Below are 23,096 nucleotides of genomic sequence, written 5' to 3' on the forward strand. Positions count from 1 at the left end.
TAATACATGGTATTCTGTAATTTCCATTTTTTTGTTTCCGTTTTGATTGTGTTATAATTTTTCATTATCCTAAGTAGAAGTAAACATTTAGAAAATCTTAATGACCATGTAATTTTGTATGCGATTCATTTAACTAGGGCTGCTGGGTCCAAAATGTTAATATTTTTAAGATTTTGTATAAATATTACCAAATAGCTCTCCCTATTTGTAAATACTTATTTTTACAAATTGTAAATACTTACTTTGCAAACCTCTGGCAACACTGAGGGTCGTCATTTAAATATATTATTTGTTATTTGAAAGATTAAAATGGTCTATTTGCGTTTCTTTGATAAAAAGACAGGTAATATTTTTTTCTGAAGTATTTATCTGTGTTTCCTTTAAAAATCTTTTAAAAATAACTTATGTATGTAATGTAGCAGCAAAATATTAGGGATTGTTTTTGAACTTGCTGAATGATTGAGTAGAACCTACATGTCAGTGGCCAAGAAAATTCTGAAAATGAAGAGTAATGAAGGACTTGCTCTACTGATTTGTAGATTGTATCATAAAACTTCAGAAAATAGTAATGTAAATTAACATGGCTCAACAGCTGGCATCACTTGAGCAGAAATAGACCTAAGTGTAACAATAATGTAACTAATGTTAAAAATTATGTTCTTGTCTGGGCTTGGTGGCACACACTTACAATCCCAACACTTTGAGAGGCTGAGGCAGGAGGATTGCTTGAGCCCAGGAGTTCACTAGCTTGGACAATATAATGAGACCTCACCTTTACAAAAAAATTTTTTTTGTTCTCCTGATACTTTCTCTTGTAATTGTGACTGACAGTTATTAACAACTTGAAGAAAAACAGAAAAGCACAAGATTTTTACCTCATACCGTATACCAAAATAGAATCTAGATGTAGTAAATAATAAAGTAATAATTAAATAAGAAAAAAGTTGGCGAAAAACTGTTAGATTTAAGAATTATACAAGAATAAATGCAAACTCAAAGCAAATGATTTGTTTGCCTGCTTTGTATATTTAGCCTTTTACCATATAATAGCCACCTTTTTAGTGTTTAGTGCTTCTAATCTTAAATACTAACTTGATATTAATATTGTCACCACAGTTTTTCTGTTTTTTTATTTACCTAGTATTTATTGATTCATATCTTTATTTTCTTCCTTATTTTTATCTAAGTAACACATGTACATGACTTAAAAAAAATCAAATGAGCCAGATGTGGTGGCTCATGCCTGTAATCCCAGCACTTTGGGAGACCAAGGCAGGCATATCACGAGGCCAAGAGATCAAGACCATTCTGGCCAACATGGTGAAACCTCATCTCTACTAAAAATACAAAAAATTAGCTGTGCGTGGTGGTGCACGCCTGTAGTCCCAGCTACTTAGGAGGCTGAGACAGGAGAATTGCTTGAACATGGGAGGTGGAGGTTGCAGTGAGCCGAGATCGCACCACTACACTCCAGCCTGGCAACAGAGTGAGACTCCGTCTCAATTTAAAAAAAAAAAAAATACAAATGGTATTGTGACCAAAATAGCAATCCCCTGATCCCCTGTTCTGTCCTCTCCACCTCCAACCTGGTCCTCTAAGGAATGTTTTCATTTATTTTAGCTTTTTTCTTCTCTGGCATTTACATAATTATTTGCTGATATTTTATACACACTGACAGCATTGTGCTAATTGTGTACGATGAACAGGGAGTACATCTAAAGCCTTAGTAAAACATATGCAAAACAGAGTGTAGGAGTTGCCTCTCCAGCCCTCTCAAATTCAGAGGCCTGTGGACATCTCAATAAAGTATCAGAGCAGTCAGTGGTCTGGAACACGTTTTCAGAATGTGATGTTTTGTGGAATAAAATGACGTATTGGAGAATCCCATATAGCAAGTAACTGTGGGCAGCTTCTTGGCCCTGAGGTCTGTCTCTAGCCATTAGCCAGCAGGACGTCAAGGGCTTCAGTTATACAACCACAAGCAAATCAATCTAAGTGAGCTTAGAAATCGCTTTTTCCCAGTTGAGCATCCAGATTAGAATGCAGCACAGTGAGTGCCTTGATTGCAGCCTAATGAGACCCTAAACAGAGGATTCAACTGAGCTGTGTTCAGATTCCTGAATCCACAGAAATTGAGAGATAATAGATAACCAATACAACTACCTTATGGCAGATACAGGAGAACTAGCATAGTGCGAAAGCATTCATACTTAGTTGAGTACGAAGGTATACTTTTGTCCATTTCAGGTAACAACTTGCTTTGAGTGGTTCTTGTTAATTGGAGAAAAAGGAATAAGTGAGGTCAGTAGCTGCATATCAAGTTTCAGGGGCTGCCACTACAGTTAATGTAACCACCTGATTAAGTTTATGATAGTCCGTAGTCATTCTTTAAGAGCTCTCTAACTTCAGCATAGGCCAAACTAGTGAGTTAAATGAAGATGTAATAGATTTTGCCACCCCCGCTTCTTTCAAGTCTTTGATTAAACTGTGCAATTCCCCAGGGATGTAGTGTTTACTTGTAGTTTATTATCTCAGTAGGGAGAGGAAGTTCCACGAACTTCCCTTTAGCTATACTTAACCTTAATGACCTTTATCCTGTAGGTTAGAAAGCTGATATGGGGATTCTGCCAGTTGCCAAGTATGTCTTTTCCAATTACACATTCTGGAAGTGGGGAAATAACCACAGGGTGGGTTACTGGTCGTCCCACTCTTAGACAAACATGAGTTACAACGCCATCATCTGTTACCTGACCACTGTAAGCCCCTGATTTAACTGGTGGAATACAATGGCATTTTGAATCCCCAGGAATTAATGTCAATTCAGAGATAGTGTCTATTAATACATGAAAGGTCTGGATATTTCCTTTTAACAATGCACAGTATCTCTAATTAATGGCTGCAGAGCAGGTCCCTTTGGGAAAGGATTAAAAGATTTATTGTATGTACTTGGAATAGTTGTGCAGGGAGCTGGTTTCCCTTTCACTCAAGGGGCTCTGGGTCTGTGAACTGACCCAGGTCTGGAGACTGCTGAGAGACCATAACTCTCCACCAGTTAGATTTCTGCCTACCAGGCCTAAAGTTTTTCCTTCTACATAAATCAAACAGTACTCTTGTGGGCTGCCCACCTATTTTGTTCCTAGGGGCACTGGTAATAGTATCTACTGCCCAAGATCTCTGCAGGCCAAGACGTTGTGAATACCAGCGTGTCCCTACTGCCGTTTATAGACAATTTTCTCACTTTGTCTTTGATGATTAAGTGTGGCCACTTGGGCTGTGTTACCTTGGGATCCCATCATCTCCTTAGAAACCTCTTAATGACCACATTCCCCATAGTCATAGCTGACTTACAAAAAAGAGTACGCTTACAGAGCTTTAAAAACATGTAGATGTAGTCACTCCCTTCACTATTGTAGTTTTCATTGCCTCTGGGCCCTCTTGTGGAGCATAGCTGAGGAATGGGGCTGCATGTGTATAGTTCTCACATGGTAAGTCTAGTCCAGCATTACTAACTCCCGAAGTCACTGGACTCTGTCAATGCCAGGGAAACTCTGGTATCTCAGCTGTTGGAAATCCAGCTTTCAGTGCACCAACCAGATAAGCTATTGTAGTCACTTTCAGCAACATGAACTAATGTATGAAATCTGGAATCTCCAGTAAGCGCACCTGATACCAATTAATTTGACCTGTTATGGTTTTATATTCCACCTCCTTTGGTAAAATACTTTTAGAATCTACTATCATACATGCGCCTCAGATTTCTGTTGAGTATATAAGCTATTTTCTTCTGGTTATAGTGTGTATTTGTCTTCTTGGAGCATGCTGAGATTTGACCCTAGTCATGGATCTAGTGGCATCAGGGGCTGGTTTGGTAAGTCTTCAGGAGAATGAGCATCCCCCTTCAAGCCATCTGCCCACGTAAAGTTATCAGAGGGCTTTCAAGCTTAAGAAGGCTAGTCTTCTCAAACCTTGGAAAGCAAGCTACTTCCACTGGTATAGGAGGCTCAGAATTACTTGGAGGATGGAGGAGAGCTATTCAAAATTGCTAGTTTGATCTGGGACCAACCAGATTTCTCTGTTCCAAGTTTTAGGATCCCATTCTTTGCCAGTGAAGATTCTTACTTCCAGATGAGAAACTCAGTGAGACTGAATTAAACTGTTATTGCCTCTGACACAATTAGATTTCCTGGCTTGATTTTCAACAAAATCAGCCCCTCACTTACAAGAAATGACACATTCTAGGATTCTTCGTGGAAATTCTCTGGCTTTCTCAGATTATCATTAAAGCTGAGCATTAACTTGAGCTTTTTGTTTTATCTCTGTAAATACTCATGTGTACTTAAAAGGATCTTTCTTAACCCTGCTACCTTTACAGCCATAATTATTGCCATAATTCCCAAATTCATCAGTCATGTAAGCTTTCAAGGCATGTGCTTAAATTGGCACTTTATCACAATCAGCCACCAGCAATAGCTTAATTTTCCCAAGTTACTATATGCCATCGATTACTAGCCTCCCATTTCCTTGGCAAGGAGCTAAGCTCTATCTTTAATCCCAAGGATATGACTCAAATTCCCTCGTCTCTTCTTTTCTGATTTATCCCCTGGAACCAGGTTTTTTTTTGTTTTTTTTTTTTGTTTTTTTTTTTTGATCAATCTGGGTTTAATCAAGAGCCAGATTGTCGATAAAATTTATTACAAGTAATTACTAAGCTATGATAGAGGAGTAACTACAAAAATATAAAGGTAACTCTAGAGTATATCCTAGGGATTAAGGAGATTTCTCAAGAAAAGATAAAGTTGGAAAGGGAGAGGTCCCCTTTCTCAGGTTGGAGTTCAGACCTTGTCTGGTAAGTTGGATTGCTGCCCATTGGAATGTAGAGAAGTTCACTGTAAGTTCTTGCCTTGGCCAGAACTGGTTAGCAGTTGCTGGGTAGCAGGAAACAACCCTCTGAGTAGTTGTGTTGAATATGGCAGACAGTTTTATAGGGAAAGACAGGGCACTGCTCCCAGTATGAGTCTTGGAACATGCCAGTGTCCATATTGGAAGGGCTGCATCAAGAGAGTAATCACCAGTCCCAGGCTTGGGCACAAGGTCAACAAAAGACTGCATACTCTTGGTGTGAGGCTGACCACTGCTGGATTTTCTTATATATACTCACCAATGATGAACCATGCAGCAAGAGCAAAAAAAGCAAAACTCAACATACCAGAACTAGGAAGAGGAGACCCCTTCCTCTTGCAGTATTCTTTCAGAGCTCTGTACTGATAAAACTTAACATCCTTCTTAATGTAAAGGAGAAATATTTGTATAGTCTCGTCCATTATTCCAGAGCAGATACTGAAGGTTAAATTTGGGACCAAGAGGCAATACATTGATAATTGATACAGAGGTTTTCCCCTTGTGTCTAGTTTCTTAGCTAATTGCTTAAGAAGTAAGACATTGAAAGCCGATTGGATGCTTGGTGTGTAGGGATAGAGTTGGTCCATTATGTCTGACTTGTTTTATTATTGGTTCTAGTATTTAAAAGATTTTTACTTTTTTCTTTGAATTCATGAATTTTACCTAGCTGGGCTTAGATGTGTGTCATTTTTCCATTCTGGCTACCACTAGATTTAAATCTTTTATTGATTAGGTGGATTTTCCTCTTAAAAATAATGTTTACTTGCCTTTCTTTTCTTTGTTCTTTTTCCTTTTCTTTTTCTTTTGAAATGGGGTCTTGCTCTGTTGCCCAGTCCTGAGTGCAGTGGCACAATCTCAGCTCACCACAACCTCGGCATCCTGGGCTCATCCCGGGCTTAAATGATCCTCCCATGTCAGCCTCCCAAGTAGCTGGGACTACAGGTATGCACCACCATGCCTGACTAATTTTTGTGTTTTTTGTTCAAGACCAGCCTAGGCAACGTGGCAAAACCTCATCTGTATAAAAAAATACCAAAAAAACCCCGATAGCCAGGCATGGGTGGTGTGCAATTGTGGTCCCAGCTACTCGGGAAGCTGAGGTGGGGGGATTGCTTGAGCCTAGGAGATCGAGGCTGCCGTGAGTTCTTTTTGCACCGCTGCATTTCAGCCTGGGTGACAAGAGTGAGACCCTGTCTCAAAAAAAAAAGGGAAGTTTTGCTAAAATTTCTCTAATGAGAACTTCTGCAAGATAAATATAGTAACTATAAAGATAGCCTACAAACTGGAAGAAAATATTAATATAAAAACTTGAAGATAATTGATATTTAAGACATTCCTTTTTGTGCTATGTTTATTTAGAAATCACTGTTAAACAGTACTAAACTTTTAACCTGGTTGGGTACCAGGTTAAATTGAAAATATGTACATTTGTTGAAAATAATTTTCTATTTCAAAAGCAGAATAATACAAAACAGAAAAAACACAAAACATTGGTATCAAGTGAAGTATGAAAAGTATACTTGTCATGGGGCATTATATATTTATTTTTCTAAAAAGTGATATTGAAGTGATACTGAAAGCTGTAATTCTGTTCATAACTAAGGTAAAATGAAAATATGGCTTACCACTTGAAGGGCTATATGATTAGATCTCATTGGCCTGAAACTGCAGTTAGTTAATACAGAACTAGTGAAAGAAATAGTATCATGTCTATAGTGTCATTTTTTCTCCACAGCCCCTGAAGAGTTACATTTAAAAACTGTAAAACAATAAAAGCAAAAAAACAGTCTTTGGAGAGCTCTGAAAATCAGTAATGTTTTAGCTTATACCTGAAGATAAAATAACAATCTAACCTCATGAAGTAATAAAAAAAATTATGTCTAACTACATAGTATTTATATATGCGTTCACAGAAAATGTGTGTGATATTGCTAAAAGCTATGTTGAAAAGGATTACCTAAACATTTATTATACAGTGATTCTCAGTTTGGAAGCAAGAAAGTCTTTCATTCAAGATTCCGGATTAAGTTCTTGAATTTACAAAGTAATGTAATTTGTATTATCTTTTCCGTCTGCTTGTCTTTCTCCAAAGCAAATGAATCTACTCTTAAGTAGCAGTATAGAATACTAATTCTCTGTGCCCTTGTCTGCTTACCCGAGGTCCTACCAAATGGCTTACTGAGAAAAGTATACTTACCTAATAGAATTTGAAGAATGTGGACTCTGTACTGTGTAGATATCTAGATTGAATTGATTGATCTTTTAGATTTACCTTATAGGGAGCTTAGGCAGATTTAAAACTCATCTTTAACTACGATATTGACTGCTCTTTTCCATATATTTATATTTCCTCTTTGTAATCTTAATGGTTTTTTATTCTTCTCAATTTAAAAAAATGTTATTTTTAAACTACCTCATATGCCTTCTGGAACAAGACAGAATATTAATTTTTATACTGCCTGCTAGTACAATATAATAAAACATAATTATAGCAAATGTCATCATTTTTGTCATATGAATATAATCTGTGATTCAGATGCTGCTTATTGTAGCTTTCTCATTGAGGATCTATGGCTCAGGTCTCGAGGTTTTCTTTGTAGCAAAGTCTTAAACTGTAATGAATTGAGGACATTTAAGCCTATTAGTGTCACAGGTTGAATTTTTCCATACCTTTTCCCATGTTTGTGTGTATGTGTGTGTGTGAGAGAAAAAGAGAGAGATTTATGTACTTAAAAAATAGAATCATACTCATTTCTTTGTGCATTTAATGTCAGAAACAACTTTTTCTATCATTAGTGCTAACATAGATTCAGCTCATTTGTATTACTAGTTACATTTCATTGTACTGTGTGGATATATCATTTAGTGAAATGTTCCTTTATAGACATTTAAATTGTTCAGTGAGGTTTTTTAAAATAATAAATAGTACTATAATACTCATATCCATGCAAACAAATATTTTCTCTAAGTTGGGGGGGGAGGGCTGCATATAAATATTGGTAGCCAGAGGGGCAGTTTTTGGCAGAGGTGACTTGCTATCTACCAAAAGTTATTTTTCCTTTTTCATAGTGAAGAACGTTCAAGGAGGCTGCTGGCAAACAGAGACTCCATTTCTCTACTTCCATAGCATTCAGATATGGCTAGCTAACAAGTTCTTGCCTGTGAAGTATTAATATTAGCTGAAATGATATGCACTACTTCCAAACATGACTTACAAAAATTTCCCATGAAATGCTGTCTTATTATTGATATTCATTGTTGACCTTGGAAGCCGCTTGTTAAGGATACAAGATCCTCTGTCACCTTAGGTCCTAGAATGACTGTGTGTCTGTAATCAGATTCAGATGTTCTAAAGCTATAGCCTTCTCTTTGGGTCTGTGGCTGCGTTATCAGAAATAGCCTTTCTGTTAATTTTCTGTTGGAATTATATTGCATACTTTTCCTTATCCTCCACATAAAGACAATCCACATCGGAATATTCTGTTTATTAAGGTAGAAACCACTTTGGTAGGCCAAGGCGGGAGGATTTCTTGAGCCCAGGTGTTCGAGACCAGCCTAGGCAAAATGGTGAAATCCCGTCTCTATCAAAAATACAAAAATTAACCAGGCACAGTCGCGTATGCTTCTGTTCGCAGCTACTTGAGAGGCTGAGGTGGAAGGATAGCTTGAGCATGGGAGATTGAGGCTACAGTGAGCTGTGGTTGTGCCACTGGACCCTAGCCTGGGTGACAGAGTGAGACCCTGTCTCAAAGAAAAAAAAAAACCCACCACCAAAAAGGTAGATTATTAGGTCATTGATATAAACCCTTCCTTATATAAACTATAACTTAGCTATAAATTATAAATATTTAAAGCTCTAAATTTTCTTGTAAACACTGTTTTAGGTGGATCCTACAGTTTTTGAAATGCTTTTATTCAGTTTTAAAAATTTTCTCATTACCAAACATTTGGGGACATTTTATATATATTTTTGTTACTGATTTCTAAATCAGATGGGACAGATTGTTAAATCTGTTATTGCAAGAGAGCTTGCTCTGTATTATTTCAGTGTTTAAAAACTTACGGAGGTTGGATTTATGATTTATTTTGGTGAATATTCTTATGTGTAATTGAAAAGAATGTGTATCCTGTAATTGTTGGTGTTAAGTTTTATGCATTAGTTAGATCACATTTATTAGTAATTTTATCCCTATCTTCTATACACATTTATTTTTTTGTTTGCTGCTTCTATCAGTTACCAAAAGATGTGTGTTAAAAATTTCAGCCATGGCTATTAATTTGCCTCTTTCTTCTTTTAGTTCAGTTTTTGCTTTATGTATTTTGAGACTCCTGTTAATTGGTGTAAAAATTTGATATTGTTACAACTTCCTAATGAATTTACCATTTTATTATTATAACATATTTCTCTGTTTGGTAGTGTTCTTGTCTTGATTTCTGCTTTGACGTGAATATAACCACAACATGTTTCTTATGGTTCATGTTTGCATGGTGTGTGTGTATGTGTGTATATGTGTGTGTATGTATATAGATACATGTGTATATACACACACACCCATATATATCCTTTTATTGCTACCTATCTGTGCTCTTATATTAAAAGTGTGTCTCTCGTAAATATTATGTGGTTGGGTCTTTTTTTTTTTTTTTTTTTTTGAGACACTTTTGCTCATGTCACCCAGGCTGGAGTGCAGTGGCACGATCTCGGCTCACTGCAACCTCCGCCTCTCGGGTTCAACCAATTCTCCTGCCTCAGCCTCCGGAGTAGCTGGGACTACAGGCGCCCGCCACTACGCCCGGCTAATTTTTTTGTATTTTTAGTAGAGACAGGGTTTCACCATGTTAGCCAGGATGGTCTCCATCTTCTGACCTCGTGATCCGCCCTCCTCGGCCTCCCAAAGTGCTGGGATTACAGGCGTGAGCTACCGCACCCAGCCAGTTGGGTCTTTTTATCCAGCCTGGACAATCTCTCTTTCATGAAGTTGGTTTTGTTTTTATTTTTTGTTTTAGTTTTTAGTCTGAAAATATTTTATTTGCCTTTTTTTGAAAGGTTTTTTTTTTGCCAAATAAAAAATTCTGGATGGACTTTTTCATCTTTCTTCAGGACATTAAATATATTACTATATTATCCATGGGCTTGCTTTGTTTTTAATGGGAAGTGTGTCATTATTCTATTCCTTGCTTCCCTATATGTAGTCTTTGGTTGCTTGAATTTTTATTTTCTCTTCTTGAAAATGTTCAGCACAATTTGATTATGTGCCACATGTGATTTCTAAAACAAATTCTTAACTTAGTCGTGATCCTCTGTATTATGACAGGCTGCATTATCCAACGACCTATGCCCATACTTGGCAATGCTTCTAACAGTTGCCATTCTCTGCCAACTCAAGAAAGGCTCATACATGGCTCTCTGAAGTTTAATTCTTTTTTTTATTTTAATCCTTTTTCTTGCTCTGTCTCCCAGGCTGGAATGCAGTTGAAGATGACAGTTCATTGCAACCTTAAACTCCTGGACTCAAGTGACCCTCCCACCTCAGACTACTGAGTAGCTGGGATTATAGGCATGTGCCACTGTGCCCAACTAATTATTTTAAAAATGTTTTGTAGAGTCAGGGTATCACTGTGTTGCCTAGGCTGCTCTCAAACTCCTGGCCTCAAGTGATCCTTCCTCACTGGCCGCCAAAGCTCCGAGATTACAAGAGTGAGCCACTGCATCTGGCCTAGAGTTCAGTTCTTTAAATTCATTTGTTTCATACCTCTCTGAGAGCTTATAAAAGGTACAACTTTGTTTACTTCTGGATGAATAACCAATATGTCAGGGTCAGTATCATTTATTATATAAATAATTTTCCTCTCTAAAATTGAAATATCTCCTTTGTCATAGTGGAAGTTATATATATCTGGATCTATTTCTTCTGCATTTATTTTTTCCCTTAATGCAAAGAGCTATTATGTATTTTTATTTCTGTATTTTCTTCTCTTATATTACTTGCTTACTTTTTTTTTCCCCCCCCTTGAGACAGTCTTGCTCTGTCACCCAGGCTGCAGTGCAGTGGCACGCTCACAGCTCACTGCAGCTTCATCTTCCATCTCCACCTTCTGGGCTCAAGTGATCCTCCCACCTCAACCTCCCAAGTAGCTGGGACCACAGGTGTGCAGCACCACACCTGACTAATTTGTGGATTTTTGGTAGAGGCGGGTTTTGCTACATTGCCCAAGCTGATCTCAAACTCCTGAGCTCAAGCGATCTGCCTGCCTCGGCCTGTGAAAGTGCTGGTTTACAGGAATGGACCACAATGCCTGGCCTTGTTTACTATTTATGATTGTAAATCATAAATCATCTCTCTCTCTCTCTCTCTCTCGCTCGCTCGCTTGCTCGCTCTCGTCTTTTTCGTTAAGAGATGGGGTCTCGCCATTTAGCCAGGCTGATCTGGAACTCCTGACCTCAAGTATTCCACCCATGTCGGCCTCCCAAAGTCTTGGGATTACAGGCGTGAGCCACTGCGCCCAGCCTTATTGATTCATTTTAGAGACAGGGCTTCACTCTGTCGCCCAGGCTAGAGTGTGGTAGCATGATCATAGTTCACTGTAGCCTCAAACTCCTAGGCTCAAGTAATGGTCCTCCCTCAGCCTCCGAAGTGGCTGGGACTGTGGTCACGTGCCACCATTCCTCACTAATTTTTTTTTTGAGACAGAGTCTCGCTTTGTTGCCCAGGCTGGAGTGCAGTGGCACGATCTTGGCTCACTGCAAGCTCTGCCTCCTGGGTTCACACCATTCTCCTGCCTCTGTCTCCCAAGTAGCTGGGACTACAGGCACCTGCCACTACACCTGGCTAATTTTTTGTATTGGTAAAGACGGGGTTTCACCAGGTTAGCCAGGATGGTCTCGATCTCCTGACCTCGTGATCCACCCACCTCGGTCTCTCAAAGTGCTGGGATTACAGGCGTGAGTCACCGTGCCCAGCCTATTTTTTTGTTTTGTTTTTTGTAGAGATGAGGGTCTGTGTATGTTGCCTGGGCTGGTCTTGAACTCCTGGCCTCAAGTCATCCTCCTACCTTGGCCTCCCAAGTAGTCAGAAATACAGGTGCAAGCCACTGTACCTGGCCCCAAGTTTTTGTTTGTTTTTTGACAGGGTCTCGCCCTGTCGCCCACACTGGTGTGCATTGGTGCGATCTTTGCTCACTACAGCCTTGACCTTTCAGGCTCAAGTGATCCTCTGATCTCAGCCTACCAAGTAGCTGGGACTACAGGCATGCACCACCATTCTAGCTAATTTTTGTAATTTTTGTAGAGACAGGGTTTCATTATGCTGCCCAGGCTTGTCTCAAACTCCTGTGCTCACGTCATCTGCCTACCTTGGTCTCCCAAAGTGCTGAGATTACAGGTGTGTGCCACCATGCTTGGACTAGAGTTTTAATATTTCTAATGCAGGTTCCTGTGCACCAGTCTTAGAATGTTTTGAGCTCTTCATATGTTACCGGTGGGAGTATAAGTTAGTACAATTACTTTGGGAATTAAAATTTTACTCAGACTGCCTTTACATTACTGGACCCCTGTAAAAGTGAGGAAGTAACTTCTTCAGTTTTGTGCCACACTTTGTTACCTAGGTTGCAAAGCATTTCTGCTTCAGTCCTGAGTCTAAAAGTTGCTCTTGATCTGCTCTATTCACTTCTAGTTTCACCATCATCCTGAGCTTACAGGACGTGACACGTTATTCAGCAGTGGTGAACCTTGCCCAGATACCATGGTATTATTTTCTTCTTGACCCTCTCTTACCACCATAATCTTCTTTCTAGTTTTCTCTTTACTTTAAAAACAAAACCCCCCAGACACTAATGTGATGAGACAGTGAAACAGTATTATGTATAGAAAGTCTTCTCTTTCACTTGGAGCAAGGGAAAGTGGTTCTCCCCAATGGAAGGTCATTAAAGAAGGGATATGCTCAATCACAATGGGCTAAATTAAAAGAACTGACAATACCTAGTCTTGGGTGAGGATGTAGAGCACCTGAAAATCTCACATCTTGCTGGATTTCATACATTGCTGGTGGAAGCGTGATTTATTACAACTTGTTTTGAGAAATTGTTTGGCATATCTACTAAGCCTTGATGTGTGTGTATAATGTGTGTTCACAAATCTGCTCTTGGGTCTGTAATACAGAAAAGAATGTTTATATTCATCAAAATGTGTGTACGTAACAGTTTTATTTGTGATAGCCCTAAACTGCAACTGCAACTGAGTAATGTTGAGTACTCATATTCCTCAACAGTAAAATGTGTGATAGATGGTGGTATATTCATACAATGAAATAATATTCAGCAATACAAAAAAGGCATTACTAATACACATAACAATGCTGCTGAATCTTACTGATACAGCTTTGTTTGAAAGAAATAAAAAACAAAAGATGACACCATTTATATGAGTTTCAGTATCATATCAAACTAATTCATGGTAATATGCGTCACTATAATAATTACCCTTTGTGCTGGGGATGGTTACTGCTTGGAAGGCAACCTAAGGGAGCCTGTTTTAGTTCTGGAAATGTTTTCTATCTTTATCTTGGTTGTGGTTACACAGGTGGGTTTATTTATAAAAATATAAAATAAAAAGAAATAACAAGATTAATGCATTTTACTGTATGTAAATATACCTTAGTACACAAAATTTTATTTTTTTAAAATTCATATTTTTATACATTTCCTCTGATCCCTACCTCTGCCCAAGAAAATCTCAAAGAATCCTGCCCACTGGAATGCAAACTGGAATTACATTAAATTTGCCTTGTAAGTTGGCAAGACTCTCAAACTTTATTGATATAGCACTAAGTCTTTTTTTAAAATTCAGAATATGATACCTGTTGAAGTCTTTTTTTATATCCTGTAAGTTTTAATAATTTTCCTCATTAAAAATTGTCTTAGATGTATTCTTAGATATTTTTTGTTGTGAACAAGCTACTAATCCATTTATATTTTCTAGGTATTGCACTGTTATTTTGTATATTTATCTTGTCAGCTACCTTGTCAAATTTTCCTATTATTAATCTCTTGAATCACTTTAATAGAGACTCCTGGATTTTCTTATCATCTGTAGGAAAGGAGAATTGTCTTTACTCAAATTCTACTAACTTTTGCATTCACTAAAGACTTCAACCCTGTGTTAAATGGTTAGGGGGCATCCTTGCCTTGTTCTTTAATTAGTTGAAATATCTTAAGTATTTCAACAGCAAATATATTTTAGTCTTTTTATCCTTTGAGTAGATTTTCTTGAACTCTAATTTTCCTAGAAAGTTTTTTTTCTTTTTGGATTAGCTGCAGAATTTTATATACATTTTTGAGATCTAATTTGATATATAGTTGTTTTAATTTTTCATTTTCTTGATAAATCAGTTATTTGATTTCCTAATATTAAGCCGTTCTTGTATTCTTGAAAAAAATGCCTCTTATTATGTGCAGTCTTTGTATGCACTAGTCGTGCATTATGCTTTTTGATAACTCAGAAAGTTTGTGTCTATGTAGAAGTGAAGTTAACTTAATTTTTATCCTTTTCATAATATGGTTTGAATATTATCTATGCTTGCTTAATTATTGTACTTAATGGGATTGGTAAGATTAGGTTTGTTTTGGATTCTATTGTAAACAAATCTTTGAAACCTAGTAAGTCACTTTTTATTGGTCTTTAAAAATGAGGCAGTCTCTATTTTATTAGGCTACAGAGAAATAATTTCAGGTAAGTAATTTTCTTGTTCAGATAGAAACACACACAAACACACAAACTTTTTTGAAAATTTATTTGCTATAATATCAATTTTTTTTGAAGTTTTCATTTTTATATTTTTTTTCCACAGTCCGTGGTGGATGACTGGATTGAATCATATAAACAAGACAGGGACATCGCACTTCTGGATTTAATCAACTTTTTTATCCAGTGTTCTGGATGTCGAGGTACAGAATGTTGAAATAAATGATGTACATTGAGCCTGTCAGTTCAGCAGTGTGACTTTTACTTCACCTGCCACTAGTCATACATAATTTACCCTAAAATAAAACATTATATGCTGATCTTTTTCTGATAGAGAAAATTATTGGTAAGTTATTTAAGGATGTTCCATTTTTGTTCTTGTTCAGTTTTGCTCCTATAAAGTGTAACACATTTATATAGTTTTTGAAATTTTGGGAGGAAATCTAAATTCGTTTAGTAGTTTTATGAATTGATTTTTTAGATCATAGGCTTTTATAATTTTTACTCATATTATTTGTACGTATACTCCATATTAGGAAGTGTGCTGGTTGCTAGCATTCGTTCTTTTATATCCCTGCCAGTATTTGGTAGTCATTTTATAGTTAGGTTTAAATAATTTTCTTAAAGTAATACAAGTAGCAGAATCAGGTGTCTTAAGTTTGCAATTGTAAGGTGATTAAAGCGAAATTTTATTTTTATCATTTTAGGAGATAACTGCTAGATTTTTTTCTCCTCTGGATAAATCTTAAAAGGTTAATTTGTATTACAGGGGGGAAATGAGTTGTTAAATCACCATTCTCTGCTTGTGAATACAGAAGGAATAGTAATCTTTTATTGAGATAACTGACCAAATTGATTTCTTGAAAGCTTGTTTGTTTATATCCAAGTTATCACTTACTATATTGACATAAGTAGTTTATCAAATATTTACAGAGCACCAACCTTGTATGAGATACTCCATCAGGGTATACAGAAGTTATCAAGGCAGTCTCTGCCCCTAAAAAGTGTTAAAGTATGTGTAATTTTTAAAGGCATCTTCATTGTGAGGAATAAAGAGGGAAATACATTAATAGTTCAGCGAAGGGCTCAGTGCCATAAGTATAATAAAACTGGTTACTATTTAATGACTGCAATATGTGACAAGCTGTGTGCTTTATATACATTAGCTCATTTAATCTTTGTTAACAGTCCCATCAGGCAGATGGGATCTTTATTTTGTAGATCAGCAAACTGAGATGAAAGGGTTTAGGTAAATTTATTCCAGATCATACAGTTAGCAAGTGTGAAATTCAAGATTGAGAGTCAAGCCGTGTCACCTGGAGTGTGTGTCCCCAACCATAAGACACTGTGGGAGTAACAAGAAAGAGCAAGGGATGCTGATGCAGCCTAGGCTGTGTGTCTCTGTGTATATGTATGAATGTGGGGAGGTTGTAAAAAAGTATATCCTACAAAAAGCAAACTCTGAGGTGAGATTAAAGATGAGTAAAAGGAAGTTAGAAGGATGAGAAAGGCAAAAGGTAACATATTATACAAAAAGACCTTAAGACAACAAAGCATAGTTCAGTCCCTGAACATAGGGGGTTCTGTGGCTGAATCGTAGAGCATGGAAATGGGTGAGGATTGGCAAGAGATTAGGCTATTATAAAGTAAGAGAGTTTGCTCATTTCACAGCCTTAAAGTAGGCGAGGCAAGCACTGATGATGTGCTTTATATACATTTTCTCATATAGTCCTATTAATCAGCAGACCTGTTGGATTGGGTTTTAATTTGAAAGCAATTAATAGTGTTTAAAATTTTTCCTTTTGAAAATTTGTTTTCATGGTTCAAAATAAAAAAGTTTAAAAGTTGTATAATAAGAAGTCTTTGCCTTCCTGCCTTCCCATCCATCTATGCACACTTAACTGCTCTTAACTAGTTTGTTGAACTTAACTGTCCATCTATCTAGTTTTCATGCCTATAAGATAGGAATGTATATTCTTTCCTTCTCCACCTCACCTGTCTTACACAAAAGGTAATGGTGTATAGAGACCTTTCTCCTTCATTTTTCTTTCTTCTTCTTTTTTTTTTTTTGAGCCGGAGTCTCTCTCTGTTGCCCAGGCTGGAGTACAGTGGCGTGATCTCGTCTCACTGCAACCTCTGCCTCCTGGGTTCACGCCTTTCTCCTGCCTCAGCCTCCTGAGTAGCTGGGACTACAGGCTCCTACCACCACTCCCGGCTAATTTTTTGTATTTTAGTAGAGATGGGGTTTCATCGTGTTAGCCAGGATGGTCTCGATCTCCTGACCTTGTGATCTGCCCACCTCAGCCTCCCAAAGTGCTGGGATTACAGGTGTGAGCCACCGCTCCCAGCCTCTCCTTCATTTTTAAAAACACAGGCTCATTGCATCCCTTTGTGTGTATGTACAATAATTTATTTAACTAGACTTCTTTTTTTTTTTTTGAGATGGAGTCTCGCTCTGTCACCCAGGCTGGAGTGCAGTGGCGCGATCTTGGCTCACTGCAACCTCCGCCTCCCGGGTTCACGCCATTCTCCTGCCTCAGTCTCCCGAGTAGCTGGGACTACAGGCGCCCGCCACCACGCCCAGCTAATTTTTTATATTTTTAGTAGAGACGGGGTTTCAGCGTGGTCTCGATCTCCTGACCTTGTGATCCGCCCGCCTCGGCCTCCCAAAGTGCTGGGATTACAGGCGTGAGCCACCGCGCCCGGCTTAACTAGACTTCTATTAAAAGACCATTGTGTTGTTTGTAGTGTTTTGCTGTTACAGAGAATGCTTACTGTAATGAGTAATTTTATGTATACCTTATTTGGTCTTTATGAAAGAATGTCTGTAGGTAAATGTACTTGTTATATTAGATACTGCCAAATCGTCAGCTATAGGAATTGTATTCTTCTATACTCTCATCAGTGATACATTAAAATGTCTGCTTTTTCTTAGCCTTTTCAACAATGTGTATTTATCAAGTTTTTGGATTAGTCTTCAGAATGATTTGAAGATACTATTCCAGTCTGATTTTTAAAAGTGCTTTGAAGTTCACGTAATATACAAGTAAGCATTTTAAAGTGTACCAATTCAGTAGCATTTAGAGCATTCATAAATGTGCAGCTGCCATACATTGGGTTGCTGTAACAAGACCGTAGACTGGATGGCTTACAAATAATAGAAATTTATTTCTCACAAGTCTGGAGGCTGGAAGTCTGAGATCAGGGTCTCAGTATCATCTGGTTCTGGTGGGACCCTCTTCCACATTGCGGAATACTAACTTCTAGTTGTACCCTCACATGGCAAAAAAGAGGTTGAGAGCGTTTTCTGGGGTCCCCTTTATAACGGCACTTATCTCATTCATGAGGGTCCCCCTCTCATCACCTAATTGCATACCAAAGGTCCCACCTTCTAATACCATCACTTTGGGGGTTAGGATTTTCGTATAGGAATTTTGGGAGGACACAGCATTCAGTCCATTGTAGCAGTTGCCACCTCTGTCTTTTCTCAAAACTTTAAAAATCTCCCCAGGAAAATACCCTATACCTGTTAGGTAATCATTATTTGTTCTTTTCTCCCCCATCCCTTGGCAATCATGAGTCTACTTTCTGTCCCTGAGGATTTGCCGGTTCTGATCATTTTATATAAAAGAAACCACACAATACGTCACCTTCTCTGTGTGACTTCTTTCATTTAACATATGTTTTTGAGGTTCATTTAAGTTGTAGCATGTATCAGTAGTTCATTCTGTTTAGGACTGAACAATAATCCTTTGTGTGTATATATCACTATTTGTTTATCCATTCACCTGTTGAAGGACATTTGAGTGTGTTTCACTATTGTGAATATGGCAACTTTGAACATTTGTGAACAAATACTTGTTTAAGTACCGTTTTTGAGTCTTTGAGGTGTAAATTCTTAGGAGTAGAATTGCTAGGTCATGTAATAATTCTGTTTAAACTTTTTGAGGAACCACCAAACTGTTTTCCACAGTGGCTGCACCATCTTATATTCCCACCAGAAATGTATGAGGATTCCTATTTTTCTACATCCTCAACAACACTTGTTATTTTGTAGTTTTAAAAATTATAGCCATCCTACTGGGTATAAAGTGGTGTCTAACTGTGGTTTTAATTTGTGTGCACTTAATGCCTAATGATCTTGAACTTCTTTTCGTGGGCTTGTTGGACATGTCTGTATTTTCTTTGAAGAAATATACGTTCAAGTCCTTTGCTCATTTTAAAATTAGATTATGTGTGTTTTTGTTGATGAGTTGTATATATTATGGATACCAAACCTTTATTAAGTATAGAACCTTCTGGTTGTCTTTCTTTCTTAATGTTCTTTCATTCCTGACCTCCCTCCCTCCTCCTCCCTTCCTTCCTTCCTCCTTCCTTCCTTCCTTCCCTTCCTTCCTTCCTTCCTTCCTTCCTTCCTTCCTTCCTTCCTTCCTCCCTTCCTTCCTTCCTCCTTCCCTTCCTTCCCTCTCTCCCCTTCCTTCCTTCCTTCCTTCCTTCCTTCCTTCCTTCCTTCCTTCCTTCCTTCCTTCCTTCCTTCCTCCCTCCCTCCCTCCCTCCCTCCCTCCCTCCGTCCTCCTTCCCTCCTTCCTTCCTTCCTTCCTCCCTCCCTTCCTTCCTTCTCTCTCTCCTCCTCCTCCTCCTCCCTCCTCCGGGTCATGTCCTCCTCCATCCTCCTCCGATACATTGTCAAATTGGGATCCATTGCCAAATTCAAGATCATGAATATTTACCTCTATGTTTCCTTCTAATGGTTATTTCTCACATATCTGGAGGCTGGATTGTATATTTTATATTTAGGCTGTTAATCCATGGTTAATTTTTGTGTATGGGATAGTTTTAATTTGTATTTCTCTGATGAACGAGGGTTGAGAACCATTACTGTTTTTTCTTTGAATTCTCTGTTCCTATCCTTTGCCCATTTTTCTTTTGACTACCTTTATAGTTCCTGAAAAGACATTTTACAAAATGGATCTTAAAACATTTTTGTTAAAGGGGCATAGATGCATATTATCTTAATATGATTTACAAAGAAAGCACACTGTCTTTTATGTCAGTAGAATATAATAAAAATCCTGATATAGACCTAAGTACCTATGAGACATTAGTAAACATATTTTAGAACATATGAAAAGAAAACATTTTTTACTTATTACAAAAGGAATTTACTAATTAAAACTATACTTACTTACTATTTGTTTTTACCTATCAGATTGGCACAAGTTTAAAATCATAAGAACATTCTGTTGTTCAGGCTGTGGCGAGAGAAAGCAAACACTGTTACATTGTTGTTTAGAATACAAATTGATAAACTTTTGTAAAGGTATCCAGGAATATCTACCAAATCTATATTTATGTTTTATCTGTTGATTCAACCATCCTAATTCTGTGATTTTACTTTGAGTATATACCTTCAGCAGTAAGAAACTAGGTACACAAAATTAATGCAACATTATTTGTTATTGGAATATATTGGAAACAATCCAAATGTTCATATATAAAAACAGTGATTGAATGAACTGTAGTATAGCCACATGTTGGAGTTTTGTGCTGCTGTAAAAAAGAATGAGGAAGATGTCTGTGAATGGATGTAGGGATTTGCCCTGTATTTTTTTTTTTTTTTTTTTTTTTTTGAGACAAAGTCTTGTTCTGTCACCCAGGCTGCAGTGCTGTGGCGCAATCTCGGCTCACTGCAACCTCCACCTCCCGAGTTCAAGCAAATCTCCTGTCTCAGCCTCCTGAGTAGCTGGGATTACAGGCACGCGCCACCATGCCCACAATGTTTTTTGTGTTTTTAGGAGAGATGGGGTTTCACTGTGTTGGTCAGGCTGGTCTTGAACTCCTGACCTCATGATCCACCCGCCTTGGCCTCCTAAAGTGTTGGGATTACAGGCGTGAGCCACTGCGCCTGGCCTTTCCCTAGATATATTTTTAGGGCAAAATACAAAGCGCAGAATGATATCTAAAATATGTAACTTTTTTTTTTTTTGGTAAGAAAAAGGGAAAACGGTGGTTTATTTCACCAAAAAGAAGTACAGGAAAGATAAACCTGACAATAATGAGATTGGTTACCTAAAGAGCGAGAGAGAGAGTGAGAGAGAGTGAGAGAGAGAGTGTGTGTGTGTGTGTGTGTGTGTGTTGGAAAGTTTAGAGGGAATTGAGATGAGGGAATGATACTGAATTTGAATATTATTTTATAGTTTTTGAATAGTCCTGACTTTTGGAGCTATCTTAATACTTCAAATCCTCAAGAAAACAAAATCAGCAAAGATGGAGGGGGAATATCCTGAAAATGAATACAAACAGAACAAATAACCATTACACCATAATAACAACCACACTGAAACATGTAAAAATACTAACCAAAGTAACTTCGGAATTCAGTAAGTGGGCTATGAAACTAATTGGGTCAGGGAAAAGTTTGATGAAGAGTACAGTATTTACCCAGTCTCAAAATGTCTCCTTTCAAGGTATCTACTGTTTACAGGGTAAAATAGAAACTTTGCAGTGTAGAAACTTGATAGATATCACCTTAACAAATGATAAAAGCAAACATTGCAAGTTACAGAGCTAATTGCTATTATGTGCTTTCTGATATGCCCTTAGAAGAACTCAACATCACTTCTATAGTATTCTTGCCAGAAGTGCATAGTCTGAATCTACTCATGAAGAAACGTAAGACAAGCTCAAATTGAGTTATATTCTTCAAAATAACTGTCCTGTACTCTGCAAAAAAGTCAGTGTCATGAAATAGTCAGAAATGCTGGGTGTGGTAACTCAAACCTGTAATCCCAGGACTTTGTGAGACTGAGGCAGACAGATCAACTGAGGTCAGGAGTTCGAGACCACTCTGGCCAACGTGGTGAAACCTTGTCTATACTAAGAATACAAAAATTAACCGAGCATGGTGATAGGCACCTGCAATCCCAGCTACTTGGGAGACTGAGGCAGGAGAATCACTTGAACCCAGGAGACAGAGGTTGCAGTGAGGCAAGATCACGCCATTGCACTCCTGCCTGGGCAACAGGAGCAAAACTCTGTCTCAAAAAAAGAAAAAAAGGAAAGAAATGACTCGAACTGTTCTAGCTTAAAGTAGAGTAAAGAAACATGACAGGTGGCTGCAGTGCATGATCTTAGAATTTCTTTGGGCGAATTACCTGAGGTCAGGAGTTCAAGACCAGCCCAGGCAACATGGTGAAACCCCATCTCTACTAAAAATACAAAAATTAGCCGGGCGTGGTGGTGGGCGCCTGTAATCCCAGCTACTTGGGAGGCTGAGGCTGGAGAATCGCTTGAGCCCAGGAGGCGGAGGGTGCACCATTGCACTCCAGCCTGGGCAACAGGAGCGAAACTCCGTGTGAAAAAAAAAAAAATGACTCAGAAACTGTTTAAAGTAGACTGAAGAAACATGACAGGTGGCTGCAGTGCATGATCCTAGAATTTCTTTTGGCATAAAGGACGTTGTTGAGACACATGTGAAGTCTTGTGTGGATTATGTGGATTAGATTATGTGGATTAATCTTATGTGGATTAGATTACGATCTTATGCGTATTAGATATTAGATATTAGATCTTATGTGGATTAGATCTTACGTGGATTAGATTATGTGGATCTTATGTGGATTAAATCTTACGTGGATTAGAACATATATATAGTATCGATTGTTAATCTTATGCTTGGGACATTGTAGTATACTGTGGTTGTATAATAGGTTTATTTGGGGGAAATACACACTGAAATATTAAAGAGTAAAGGAATATCATGTCTGTAGCTAAACACTTATTCAGAACAAATTCATGTGTATATGAAGAGTGAAAGAAGGATAAAACAGATGTAAAATGTTTACTTCTGAAGAATTTGGGTGGAAGGTATTCAGAAGTTCTTTGTACTTTGCTGTCTTTTCTGTAAATCTAAAATTATATCAGAGTACAAAAATAAAAAGAAAATGTTTTAACCCCAAAGTCAGCGTCATCCTCAAGGAAAACCAGTAGTCATTGTCACTGTTAAAGAAGACAAGGATACCCAGCCTCACAACTCTTATTTAGCATTATATTGGATATATAAACTAACACATTTAGACAATAAAAAAGAAGTAATTATGATCATTGTTTTTAAAATGATCTTATTCAAAATAATATTGCATGTTTAGAAAACTCAGGAGAATCAGTTTGCAAAACTAAAGCAGTAAAATAATTCCATAATATATTGAGATACAGAATTTATAGAGAAAAATTACTGTCTTACAGCCAGTTAGAAGATTTAAAGACGCCCTTTTGAAGACAAAAGTGAGGGAAAAAATTCTTTCAGATTTACGTTTCACTGTGATAGTGTAAACCAGGATAAATTTCCAGTGTTTCAAGAGTTTAAGGGCAAAAACAAACAACAAATACAAAGAAAAATAATAAAAGCACTTAATGAAAACTAAGAATTCCTTTATAACCATGGAGTGGGGAAGAACTG

General features: G+C 37.6%; 1 protein-coding gene across 1 annotated transcript in view; it reads left to right on the top strand.

Moving 5' to 3' along the window:
* STAG1 (stromal antigen 1) overlaps positions 1–23,096 on the top strand; it is a 327,523-nt gene that overhangs the window by 42,392 nt on the left and 262,035 nt on the right. Inside the window, exon 4 of the mRNA XM_031663744.1 lies at positions 14,745–14,841. Coding sequence (XP_031519604.1) covers positions 14,745–14,841 — 97 coding nt within the window. The remainder of the gene's footprint in view (positions 1–14,744; positions 14,842–23,096) is intronic.

Source organism: Papio anubis, chromosome 2 (assembly GCF_008728515.1).
Source record: "Papio anubis isolate 15944 chromosome 2, Panubis1.0, whole genome shotgun sequence".
NCBI lineage: Eukaryota > Metazoa > Chordata > Mammalia > Primates > Cercopithecidae > Papio > Papio anubis.